Below are 13,107 nucleotides of genomic sequence, written 5' to 3'. Positions count from 1 at the left end.
TGAAGTTATAGTAAATACATTGATTTGATATATTTTCTCCAGCTCAAAATCCAGATAGTCAACAACGGGCTCAAGGTCCACCAGGTCCCCCAGGTAAATTTTCCACTTCATTATATGGTCATCATTATTACTGACGGTATATTGTCTTGAAAGCCCATAGATGATCTTAACTATAATGTTACTCATGTATTTGTTCTTAAAGGACCGGCAGGGCCACCTGGTCCGCCAGGACCCCCAGGACCCCCTGGACCTCCCGGACCTTCTGGTGCAGCAGAGCATGTCGCCTTCTCTGTGCGCCTTGGTAACAACTTCCCCAAAGCTGGTACCCCCATCACCTTCCATGATGTCATCTACAACGGACAGAACAGCTATGACCCCAAGACCGGCTTTTTCACCTGTGAGCACCCAGGTGTCTATGAGTTTGAGTTCCACTGCACCATCTATGACAGTGCAGGCAGCTTGGATCTGCTCCGCAATGGAACCCTGGTTCTGCACTCATTCACCACCCGCCAGAACGGCTACATCACAGCCAGTGGCAGCACCTTCATCAAGCTTGCAAAGGGAGACAGGGTGTGGCTGATTGCTAACAATGGCGGCAACGGACTGACCAGTGACAGCTTCTTCTCTGGCCATCTGCTGTTCACTGAGTAGTAGATACTCGTCCAGTTTGCACTTTTTATTTAAAGCACTCAAAATTAAGAAGTAAAAAACTGAGTGAACCTGAAGTCATGAATGAGTCTATTTCCCCCCCTCACTATTCTTTATTATACCTTGAACCTATGTGATCACGATTAAGAAAGGATTGATTATGAACTGCTGTACTTTTCTGCTGTGAATAAAGAATGCACTAAATTGTAACAGAAACACGTGAATAAAATGTGTATCTGCATTATGTGAACTTCGTTTATTTAGGAGAGATTTGAAGTGATCCATAACAAAGCTCAGGACAGGTATCTTACAGAGCTGAATACATTGTTTCTGAATGAACAGATGAAATATTCCATGAACATGGATGTGACTGATGTTTTATACAGAAAACCATTTGGTTTTTCACCTTTAACACTGGGTCCATATTAAAACAAGACTGTAGCTGAAACATGTGGTTAATGTTACTGTTCAGTCATACTAAGTATGACAAAGAACAACATAAAATTATTTCCAGTAAATTGGAAATTTCAGAGAAAAGAAATGTGAAAAGATGATTGATGTAAATTGATGGATTACTTTATTAACCGGTAATTGAATCATTTCTGAATCTGTTTGCAATTACATATAACTGGATTGACAAGTCAATATAAATTATTCTCTAGGGATTGCACCTTTCACAAGACAGTTTGGCTTTCACAGTAAACTCCAAACTTTATCTAAGGCCTAGGGTCACTATAGAAGTCCCAGTACAAATTGAGGTCAATGGGACTCATTTGTTTCCATTTGGATTCTGACAATGATGACAGTGAAGAGTTATACAGACTGGAGGTGGATGGACTGGTCCACTGGTGTGGTCAAAACCATCTGGAGTCCAGTGTCATGACAGTGGACATCCAGAGAACACCTCCCACACTGGCTCCCTTCAACATCCCCAAAAATACTGTGTTTACTATGAATCAAACTGTGACAAGACTATTGTTGCTGAGATGGTGAACTGCAAATCAACAATTCAATCTGAACAGGGCAACAATGATCTTGCGTACAAGCGCAAGATCCCATAATTGGACAAAAACTTACGTGCGGTTTCGTTACTGCTCGTCCAAGCAGTGAGGAACACACTACCAATGGAGACACACCCAACTTGGCAAGAACCAATCCAGACTTTAACTGGCTAGATTGAGACTTGATAATGGAGACGGTTACAGAACCCTTTTGCTATTTTCTTTTGAAATCTATGACCAGCTGTCTAATCAGGGAGTGAATGGATGAACTGTAATAATAATAATAATAATAATAATAATAATAATAATAATAATAATAATAATAAGTTTTTAAAAAAATTCAAGCGATTGTTAGAACATTCCTGATCAATCCTACTGTATTGTACATTTTTAAAGAAATTAATACTATCTTGAGATTACATGTTGAGATTAGATCTGCTATCAATTTTTAATTAGTGTTAGGTTCCGTGTTTCTGTGTGTTTATTTTTGAGTTTCTCTGTGTTCAGTCCTGTGTTCCTGTGAGTCTCTGTCCTGTCCTCCCCGTTGATTGCTCCCCAGGTGTGTCTACTTACCTGATTACCCACCTGTGTCTGTGTTCTTCGTCGGGTCCTTGTCTAAGTTTGTCTACTGCCGTCGTGTTGTAGTTTGTCACTCGCCAGTTGAACTGTAAAGTCCTGGTTTGTGCTTGCTCCCGTCGAGTCTGATGAATCAGTTGCTACCGGTACTTAGCTGTGTGCTAGTCTCTGCCGTGCTGCCTGTATGGACTGTGGAGCTTTATTTTCACCATTAAATTCATCATCATCACCATAACCTGGGTCTCAGCGTTCTCTCCTCACCACTTCAACCCCCACCTCATGACAATTAGGCCATTTGAACTATACTTTTAAGCTCCATATTCCTTGTAATATAATAAAACAAACGAACCGAATCCTACCTAAAACAGAGAGAAGTTATCGCCTTATAATGAGTTCCCCAAATTAAAGTTTTTGCAAAACTTCCTAGGTCACAATTTAAATAGTTGACTTGCAATTTCAACAAAGAGCTTTTTAACTTGTCGATTAAAAAAAGCAACTGTATAACCAACAGCCAAATTACATGAATTTCCCGAACAGGATCAATGCTCACTCGCACCAGAACAAAGCCTGAAACATGTTAAATAAAAGAGTCTCAACTCGGCTATTGTGATGTTTCAAGCAATTAGTCAGTTACTTAGAACATTTAAGAGATATTAAAGTTAATTACGCCAAATTACAGTATTAAATTAACACATTATGAAATTACCGTTAATTACCGTCAAGTTAATGATGAAGTAAATATAGACAATTCCAACAGGAAGTGAAACCCAATATAACATACTTAAAGCTTTAAGTCATAATTTAATTTCTTTCTAAACATGGTTATTTTTAAACAATTACAGAAAATATTATTATTATTATTTATTTACTATAAGTTGTAAGCCGTATAGTTTACAGCTTAAGGTTTGTTGACAATAGTTGACAAGGCTTATAGTCAACTCGATGACATTGCTGAACAGCAGTTGGACAATCTCTTTAAGAACCCAAAACATTGTGTAATTTATTTTTGAATAAAATGTATTTTATTAGAAAAAAAACAAATAAGATTACAGTTTATTTAAACGTTTTTCTTTTCTCGGAGACATAAAACAGAGAGAAGAAGACATTCAAAGTGTCGGCCTGTTTTTCTTTTCTTTTTTTTTTTAAGTTTCTGTCCAGTATAAAAGTCTTAATCCATAAATAGGAGGCAAGTCATTCCCTAAGAAAACAAACAAGCATCTAAAAGACATCTCGTTGTGTTGCATTCCAGAAGCGATCAGTCGCGTCACTTATCTGAATAATCGCGACATTTTTCACTGCGTCATTCTACTATGTCTGCATGGTTTGTGTGTGTGTGTGTGTGTGTGTGCGTGCGTGCGTGCGTGTGTGCGTGCGTGCGTGTGCATACGTGTGTGTTTGTGAGTTTTTAGCAATGAACTTTTTCAATAAGGATACAGAGGAGGAACTAGAAAACAATGTATTCCCGAAATCAGATGCAATGGAATGAAGAAATTCTTGACTTTACCTCATGAAACCCCAATCTCACCTCAGCAGCAGCAGTCGGTATCTAACGACTAGATGCTGAGAAACCTTAACCTGCACTTTCTCTCACACAGGTATCTTTCATATATATTTTTATTTTAAAGTGCAAATTATTTTCTTTTGGATAATTGAAAATGTTGATTGCGTTAATAATAAACAAAAAAATCTAATGGATTAATATGTTAAACATGTTACAGAAAGTATTTATCTATTTTTCAGAAATGCATCGGTTTCTGTGCTTGCTGGCAGTGGGTCTCACCCTTTGCTTGCACTTTCAGGCTGCAGGTAAGTCGATTTTAAATGCCGCATCTAGTCATGTTTAATGTTAATTTTGTAAATATCCCGCTTTTTGTGACATGATCACACTATTACTATTGTATGCTCTCATCATTATCGAAACTGGATTAGTGAATTAATATACTTATAATATATTTTCAGAACCTCGTTTGAGTAAAAGATTCATAGAAAAATGTGCAAACCAAGCCAAAGCCAACGTGGATGAAGCCTACACATACTCCCGCCGAGAGTGAGTGCAAAGGCCCGATGCTGTTCTTTCGACAAACAGCAGGTCACTACGCTGAACATTTTCCATATGAGGATATTAATCAGTTTGAACTATGCGTCACACAGGAGCGTTGACAGGGTCAAGAGAAACTCAGCAAGTTTTGCAGCTATCAGGAATCTGGGGTATCAGCCAAACGGAAAATCCAGACAGGCGGTGCGCGCTGCAGACTACATGGTCAACACTCTGGACGTGATTAACCGCTACCTGTCCAAACGTCACAGACGCTCCATCAACGCCACAGGTATTCAGATTTACCCCTTTCCGGTTGACTCGTTTGTTTCATAAATCATAGCAATTATTTTTCTGTGATTTAAATTAGATCTGATCTCTACTGAGGATCTGGAAGTGATCGCCAGGCTGACAGGCTGTGCTGCACAACTCGAAAATATTTCTTGTGAAAGTGTTCCCAATCTGAACAAGTTTCGTACTGCAAACAGCGTCTGCAACAACATGTGAGGCAACTACTACTTACTGACTTACATGTTCTAACCCAACATAAAAAAATATCTGAGAGAGCTTTGGTTACAAGAAGTTCATGGGGGTATAACAAAAAAGAGTGTTTTTTTTTTATCTCCCCATTTGTCCTAAGTGAGGATTGTTTTGCATTTGCATGACAGATTTGGGGTCAAACACGCAGAATCCTCTCTGGCTTTTGTTGGAACCCACTGCAAATACAAAGAAACTTCACAACTGAACATGTGTTTTTATTTATTTATTTTTCATAGTGAAAACCCTCGCTGGGGTGCCTCCAACATCCCGTTCCTCCGCTGGCTGCCTGCTGAGTATGAAGATGGCATCAGTACTCCTAAAGGCTGGACTCATGACTTGAGAGTCAACAATCACCTTCTTCCCTTGGTAAGCACATAGAGTACATCTTCTTCTCTCCTTTATGACATCCAGACAGGGACGCAACTACATATTATTCAGGTGGATGCGAACACATAAATTCCCCCTCCCCTCTCCCCCACACCCAAGGAAGGTACGTGAAGGCGAAGGAGCACACGCGCTACATTTCTCAGGTGGATGCATAGAAAACATACGCTCACTCTAACCCCCTCCCCTCCCCACCTCCGACACAAAGGTACGTGAAGGTAAAACTCGCTAGATTTACCCCGTTATGGGCCTGAGGTGAAGGAGCGTAAGTGCGCTCAAGTGTATGCGAAAACATAATCGGCGCGCCGCCCCCTCCAGACGGGGTTTTGATGCCCCCTCTGGTGCAGTGCTCCAATGCGTTGCATGCGCTGCATGCCTACTTTTTGCGCCACTGCATCCAGATGACAACACTTGTTATCTTTGTCTCCATTTCTCCCTCAGGTGAGAGAAGTGTCCAACCGTATCTTGGCAACAGCTAACTCTGATGTGGAGACTGACCCCCTCTACACCCACCTGGTGACAATCTTTGGCCAGTGGACTGACCACGACATCACTTTCACCCCTCACTCTCCCTCCATCAGGTCATTTAATGATGGCATTGATTGTGAAAACACCTGCAGCAACACAGAGCCATGCTTCCCCATAGAGGTCTGTGTTAAAACTTTAAAGCATTACATTAACAAAAGCTAAAACACATTTGAAGCATTGAAGTGNCAACAGCAGCATGAGCCCTGTGTGCTAAAGATAATGAGAGATTTTATACTTCAGGTGAAATAAATACACCCTGCTTGTGTTTCAGATCGGAGTTTCTTGTTCACTTGATACATGTTTACTTTGACCTGCAAGATCATGAGAACCGATTTTAAGATAAAAGAGGGAAAGAAGTGAGTGAGGACAGATTGTGTTTTCAGATATTCGGTACAGTGAGGAGCTGAGATTCTCTTTCATGCAAATAGCAGCTTTAGACACATTTGAAAACAGCAAAACCATTTCGCTCACCCATTGCTGTAACACAAGTTTTTGTCAAGCAAACAGTTTTGCATATTGGTCATTTTTTAAAAATACACTTTTAGTTAGATGACTATTGATGGCAAAAATGTTTTCTTGTCAAATGGGTTAAAGAAGTGTGCATGTCTTCTCTTAAAACATGTCATGAATATTTAGAAAGAGCTTGTGCAGACTGCTGTGTTTAACACAATTTTTGCATCTATTGTGCATACCACTTAAACCTTTTTGCACATATTTCCCTAAAATATGTGGTTTTCAGAATATTTCACACATGGAAATCTGAAAGTCTACCAAGAACCACTTCTGAGTTAATACCACCTTTTCCTATAATTACACAATGATACTCAGCACAAAGGTGAATATCTACTCATGTTCTTCTCAGAGTTCCTCTGAGTTTGTTCCTTTAATGTTTCTTTCAGATTAAGATAAGCAAAGCAGCAGATCAAACACTGAATCTTCTTACCTTTAGAGGCTGGACTTTATAAATATTAGCTAGTGGTATCTGCTGAGCTCTGCATGGTATGGTAGTTATTCGTAATGTTGCCTCACAGCATGAAGAAGGACCTGGCTTCAGATCTCAACTGGGTTAATGAGCACAGAGTTTTCATGTTCTTGTTATCTTTAGGTATTCTGGCTTCCTCTCACAAATTCTTCCAAAAAAGCATTTATGAAAATTTGCAGGTTTATAAAGTCCTAAACTGTATTTCAAAGAAATATGACATTGATTTGACTTTTCGTAATAGAACAAAAGTGTCATTAGCAGCATTTCCATTAATCATACACACACAAAATTTTATGTAACCGTTTACAACCGTCTCTGACATGATTTTTATTGACTTATCGAGTGAACAAACTTATTCACGTGTGATTTTAATTTAATTTCTTATTTAATTGGAACACCCCAATTGCAAAAATTATATGTGTTTTTTTTAACATTTGCAGAATATAGACAAACATTTGCGCACATTTGTAATGGAACTGCAGCTACTGTAACGCCTATTAGGACAGGAGAGTGCCCAGGGTGTTTTCTACGTCTCGCCATTTGACTGCTGGTGAATGACAGAAGTCCCAATGCAACCCTGGATTAAAGGGATCTAGCAAATGAATGGATAGATTTAGCCTATTATCATTTTTGAATACTTTCAATGACGCTTAAAATGGAAACAATCTGTAGCCAGAACAAAAACTTATGTAGGTTCTTATCACAGTTTCCAGTGAGCAACATTGTGATAAATATGCTGCAGCCATAAGTTGCATGCCATGTGGTCAACCACTTAAAAAGAAAACTCTCATGACTAGTCTACTTGTAGTTTCTTTTTTGTCATATCTGCCTGATGAGTGAACACCCACATGGTGCCAGTAAGTAGATCTGTGTGGCTAAGCAGCATTCCAGTCTGATGGATCTGATTACAGCAAAAACAATCATCTGTCAACTAAAGTTAGGGAAGCAGCAAACATTTAATAATACTAGATTTTTTGTAACCTGAGCTTAATCATCCACATTTATAAAAAAAAAAAAAAAAAACTTTACCAGTGTTTTTGGAATTAGCACTATTTGGATACATTAAAAAATATGGACATAGCTTTCTAAACTCTGTAGACTCCCCGTAGAAAAGGGAACAACACTTCTAGCACATCTAAAAATAAATAGAATATCGTGTAAAAGTGCAATATTTGTTGGAACTGAAACTGCCATTTTATAAAGATTATTTTCAGAAACAACATGTTTTAAGCTTTTAAGTTTTGCAGGTCATATGATTATGGGTTGTAAATAAAGAAAACTCAACATTCAATGTCTCAGAAAATCAGAATATCGCATTAAGCCAATCAAAAACATACATTTAAGCACCATTGCCAGGCTTCTAAAACGTCTTTCTATTCACTCCGTCCTTGGTTGGGTCTCCTCTTGCGTGAACAACTGCATCAATGCACCATGACATAGAGGCGATCAACCTGTGGCCCTGTGAAGGTGTAATGGAGCCCAGAGTTCTTTGATAGCTGCCTTCAGGTCATCTGCCTTGTTGGGTCTGTTGTTTCTTATCTTCCTTTTGGCCACAACTCATTGATTTTCTATGGGGTTTAGGTCAGGGGAGTTTGCTGGCCAATCAAACCAGCTTTTGGTACCTTTGGCAGTGTGAGCAGGGACCAGGTCATGTAGGAAAATAAAATCAGAATCTCCATACATCTTGTCAGCAGAAGGAAGCATGGAGTGCTCTATAATCTCCTGGTGGATGACTGTGTTGACATTGGAAATCAGAAAATACACCCTAAACCACCACTGACTGTGGAAACGTCACGCTGGATATAAAGCAATGTGGATTCTGTGCCTTAATGTTCTTCCTCCAGGCTCTGGGACTTTGAAATGAAATGCAGAATTTACTTTAATCTTAAAACAGGATTCTGAATAAATGTGCAACAGTCGTTCCCTTTCTATAGGATTGCAGAAAGGGCCAGGGAAGAAGCCGTAAAAAACATTGTCTGAAGTGGCTTGACATGGGGAATGCAACATTTGTATCAAAGCAAATTGAATCAAAATGTATTTGTATAGCACCTTCCAGCAACAAGGCATTTCAAACTGCTTTACATCATAGAAACACAAAAATACAGTCATAGAAGACACAGTCAACAACTGAAACATTACATTTTGTCAAATGCCATTGTTACACATCAAATTATTGATTAATGTTTCATTAATTATGTTTCAAAAGCAGGTGGATTTTTAGTCTTGATTTCAAGGCACTCGGTGTTTCTGCTGTTTTGCAGTTTTCTGGAAGTTTATTCCAGATTTGTGGTGCACAGAAGCTGCTTCTCCATGTTTGGTTCTGGTTCTGTGGATGCAGAGCAGACCAGAACCAGAGGACCAGAGCGGTCTGGAAGGTTGATACAACCCATGTGTGACAGACACAATGATAATGTAGTTTTTGGCCACTGATAATACATTGATGCATTGCATTAAAGTTGATAATAATATTGATTCATTGACATGCATAATGTTTTTATGGAAGTTTTCCATATGAGAGCAAAATGTATACAACTTACAAAAGCTAATCTGTTTCCCCATTCCTCTGCCTTCCTCATTTTTTTTATGGTTTTCTTAGAAATGACTTGTCTTCCTGGCAATCATTTCATCTCAGAGCTCATTCCTCTCTGAATACATGCAAGTTGGCCCAGCCCATGAACTCTCTTCAACTCTGACTTTAGCTCTGAGGAAAACCTCTCTCTCATCTGTACATGAGAAGGATATGATCTATGACTTACGGTAGATAGCTATTGTCAGCTACTTGTTTTTCCTGGTAGGTCTAAAACAAGTAGCTGACTTCTGTAACTGGTATTCATCTTTATTACAGAAGCTGCTTTACATGCAAATGTGTTTTTTCTAAACATCTGATAAAAGGCAAAGCATTAAATATATTTTTCCATGGGGTTTGTGAGGGAAAACAAGATGTCCATGAGTAATATATATTGTATTTACATGAGCTGCATGTTAAAACAGCTTTAAGGTTTAGCTTTGATGCATTTCTTCTTTTCAACTCCTCCTATTGTCTGAAGTAATCCATTTTACTCCTATAACCCTCATCAGCATCTGAGCCAGGTTTCTACAATCAGTGACTGTTTAGGGACCAAAGAGTACCAGATAAGTTTTTCCTTTTTAAAGCTAATTAATGAGGAGGAATTAATGATGTCCGGGACGATAACTGCGAGTCATAAAAGCTGGTTAAAAGTAAATGAACGCACAGGAGTGTTGGTGGAGGTTTGACAGCATCATGAACTTTAATCGAAGGGGCTTGCTTCTGAAGTAGTGGAGGTGGGTGGAGGGTCATTCAGACTGGACAATTTTATAAACTTGAGACCTTGTGGGATCTACATTTGTAAATGTTCGATTTCGCCTATGATGTTTCGGCTTCATGTTATTTTTAATATGACGCCAAAAAAGCATTCTGTCTCTCTTCATTTGCACAAATGCAGACAAACTTCAACTCAAATCAGAAAAGGATTGAAAAGTTGTTTTTCTTTTTCTGTTCTTATCATTTCATGAAGTATTTGTCACATAAGAAGGAATTTCGAACGACTGCGCCTGGTTCAAAACCAACAATGTGTCATGATGTGTGAGAAATAAATTGCACCAAAATGCAAGACAAAAAAACAGAATATGAATGATGATATGAGTTTTTATATAGAATTCAAACCAACTTACAAAAAACCCAACAAAAAGAAAACAAAAACAACAACAACAACAACAAAAAAAGGGGAACACACAAGGAGCCAAGAAGTGAGCAGAGTTCAGGAAAATGGGGAAAACAGAGGAAACAGGAAACAGCCATTTGTACAGGGACAAAATGTGAAAAAAAGAATAGTCAGACACCAAAATGATCTGGATGGACAGGTGACCTGTCTGAGGTGTACCACACTGCTTCCCCACTGATTGCTGGAAACCAACAAGTCATTTTCTGCAGGTATGCAAAGTGACAGTGTAACTTGCATATCTGCAGTTTAACATTCTCTTTATGATAAAATGCATGAACAGAAAAATGAACAACCAGAACCGCATCAGATTCTTAAGAACCTTTTTGGCTCTTGCATCTTCGAAGACTGTTTACTGCTACATATAAATGCATGCTGATGGTATCTTTTAAACTGCAAAAAACAAAACAAAAACAAAAAAAGAAAGAAAACAAAAGCCAAAAGCATATGTGTTGACAGGTATGTATTTACTTAATGTTGAAGTTTTGAAGGAAGGATGTTGAAAACCAGGAAGAAGGAAGGACTAAATTAATTCTTTGTCTAAGTCTTGGCAGGTTTACCAGCATGTAATGCTGCGCGAAACGACACACCCAGATTGTATAAAAAGAAAGATATTGACTGCAAAAGTCAGTAGCTTCTGACACTGCTGGAAGTCCAACGTGAATGCAGACAGACAACTGAGGACTTGAGGCTCAACTTCATAGCAGGTGATCTTATTCATTCTTAACATTCCTAAGCTTGTTTTATAATAAATGTTGGGAAATATACATGTTTTTCAGTTACAAAATTGGAAAATATGTTTTCACTCCAATATGTAATGTGATGAGAATATTTATTTTTTCTTTTAGAGATGAATAAGTTCCTCTGCCTATTGGCTGTTGGTTTAACCCTTGGCTTGCAATGCCAAGTGGATGCCAGTGAGTAATTTTCTTCTTCCAATGTCTTACAAAGAATTGAAAACAGATTTATTACAGAAGTAAAACTTTAAAGTAACCATTTTTTTTGTTAAAAGGGAAACAACATCCTTTTAAATATGACATAACTAATATAACTGGATTTCCTAATTTTGTTACATTAAAAGATTTCTCTATTCCATAACTAGTTCAAAAAAGGAACTAAGGAAACTGATTCTGTTTGCATTCAGAACGCCATTTGAGCCGCAGTTTCATCGAAAAATGTGTGAAAAAGGCTAAAACCAATGTGGATGACGCCTATACGTACTCCCGCCAAGTGTGAGTGTAAAACTCCTGCTCCTCTTCCTTTCTTTTGCTGCTTAATGTTGAACTGAATGATCATCAAGAAATATGTGAACAAATACCTGAACCATTTAAACAACACAGGAGCCTTGACCGGGTGAGGAGAAATGCAGCAAGCCCTGCAGACATCCTGAGAATGCTGAAGCAGCCCAATGGACCATCCAGACAGGCGGTGCGCGCTGCAGACTACATGGCCAACACTCTGCATGTGATTAACCACTACCTGTCCAAACGTCACAAACGCTCCATCAATGCCACAGGTATGAATCTGAATTTATCTCTTTAAGGCTTGCTTGCATGAATTGACGTCACACAGCTAAGATTTGCTTTCCTTATGCTTCATTTAGACCTTATCTCTAAGGGTGATCTGGATGTGATCGCCAATCTGACAGGCTGCGCTGCTCAAGTCAGAAATATTTACTGCCGGGATCTTCCCAATATCAACAAATATCGGACGGCAAACAGCATCTGCAACAACCTGTAAGGGAAATATTCATTATCAGTAGTTTGCTTAATGTCACCGATAGCCAGAAGCAAAAGTTGGATAACCAAAAATACAACAGCAGCAAATATCATTCAAAATAATTTGTAACATTTCAAAACTATGGGAGTATCAAACTTGGGTTTTATTGTTGTCACTTATAGTGACAACCCTCGCTGGGGTGCCTCCAACATCCCGTTCCTCCGCTGGCTGCCTGCTGAGTATGAAGATCGCATCAGTTCTCCTAAAGGCTGGACTCATGACGTGAAAGTCAACGATCACCTTCTTCCCTTGGTAAGCACATAGAGTATATCTTATTGTCCCCTTTATGATGTCCAGATGACAACACTTGTTATCTTTGTCTCCATTTCTCCCTCAGGTGAGAGATGTGTCCAACCGTATCTTGGCAACAGCTAACTCTGATGTGGAGAATGACCCCCTCTACACCCACCTGGTGACAATCTTTGGCCAGTGGACTGACCATGACATCACTTTCACCCCTCACTCTCCCTCCATCAGGTCATTTAATGATGGCATTGATTGTGAAAAGACCTGCGGCAACACAGAGCCATGCTTCCCCATAGAGGTCTGTGTTAAAACTTTAAAGCATTACATTAACAAAAGCTAAAACACATTTGAAGCATTGAAGTGTAAAAGTTTCATGTCCTCTAAACAGTTTCCCTCAGGTGATCCTCGCATTCGGGATGACTCTGAAGAGTGCATGCCATTCTCCCGCTCCGCGCCAGCTTGTGGTTCTGGTAACACCGGACACATCTTTGGCTCACCCACTGTCCGGCAGCAGATGAACACTCTGACGGCCTTCATCGATGTGGGTCAGGTCTATGGTTCTGATGACAGCAAAGCTCGCAGTCTCCGAAACCTCACTACTGATCAGGGATTGTTGAGGGTGAATAAAGACTTTAAAGACAACGGCCG

At 39.2% G+C, this 13,107-nt stretch overlaps 3 protein-coding genes across 3 annotated transcripts in view; all 3 read left to right on the top strand.

The window, feature by feature from the left end:
- Positions 1–42: 42 nt before the first annotated feature.
- On the top strand, positions 43–889 carry LOC106962347 (collagen alpha-1(X) chain-like; the record flags this gene model as incomplete). Its single annotated transcript, XM_015056718.1, has 2 exons — positions 43–93; positions 203–889. Coding segments are annotated over 2 exons (500 nt in total), but the record flags the coding sequence as incomplete, so codon positions are not given.
- Positions 890–3,738: 2,849 nt separating this feature from the next.
- Positions 3,739–8,553, top strand: LOC106962346 (eosinophil peroxidase-like). The gene is made up of 8 exons (XM_015056716.1): positions 3,739–3,820; positions 3,966–4,031; positions 4,185–4,272; positions 4,377–4,552; positions 4,631–4,763; positions 5,037–5,166; positions 5,626–5,832; positions 8,539–8,553. The coding sequence occupies exons 2-8, from the start codon at positions 3,968–3,970 to the stop codon at positions 8,551–8,553; spliced, it is 813 nt and encodes a 270-aa protein (XP_014912202.1). The 5' UTR covers positions 3,739–3,820; positions 3,966–3,967.
- Positions 8,554–10,861: 2,308 nt separating this feature from the next.
- The window catches only part of LOC106962345 (eosinophil peroxidase-like), an 8,313-nt gene continuing 6,067 nt past the window's right edge, over positions 10,862–13,107 (top strand). The window contains exons 1-8 of the mRNA XM_015056715.1: positions 10,862–11,141; positions 11,283–11,351; positions 11,579–11,666; positions 11,775–11,950; positions 12,038–12,170; positions 12,336–12,465; positions 12,551–12,757; positions 12,848–13,103. Coding sequence (XP_014912201.1) covers positions 11,285–11,351; positions 11,579–11,666; positions 11,775–11,950; positions 12,038–12,170; positions 12,336–12,465; positions 12,551–12,757; positions 12,848–13,103 — 1,057 coding nt within the window. The 5' untranslated portion in view covers positions 10,862–11,141; positions 11,283–11,284. The remainder of the gene's footprint in view (positions 11,142–11,282; positions 11,352–11,578; positions 11,667–11,774; positions 11,951–12,037; positions 12,171–12,335; positions 12,466–12,550; positions 12,758–12,847; positions 13,104–13,107) is intronic.

The sequence above is a fragment of the Poecilia latipinna genome, unplaced genomic scaffold (assembly GCF_001443285.1).
Source record: "Poecilia latipinna isolate Pla-1442-1.1 unplaced genomic scaffold, P_latipinna-1.0 Scaffold1401, whole genome shotgun sequence".
NCBI lineage: Eukaryota > Metazoa > Chordata > Actinopteri > Cyprinodontiformes > Poeciliidae > Poecilia > Poecilia latipinna.
The sequence above is the reverse complement of the archived record's forward strand: the minus strand, read 5'-3'. Positions and strand labels throughout refer to the sequence as shown.

Bases quoted from the DNA above. Each gene is read 5' to 3' on its own strand.
- LOC106962346 (XM_015056716.1), top strand. From the start codon at position 3,968: ATGCATCGGTTTCTGTGCTTGCTGGCAGTGGGTCTCACCCTTTGCTTG. The intron at 4,764-5,036 runs GTGAGGCAACTA...TATTTTTCATAG, and splicing joins AACAGCGTCTGCAACAACAT to TGAAAACCCTCGCTGGGGTG. The intron at 5,167-5,625 runs GTAAGCACATAG...TTTCTCCCTCAG, and splicing joins ACAATCACCTTCTTCCCTTG to GTGAGAGAAGTGTCCAACCG.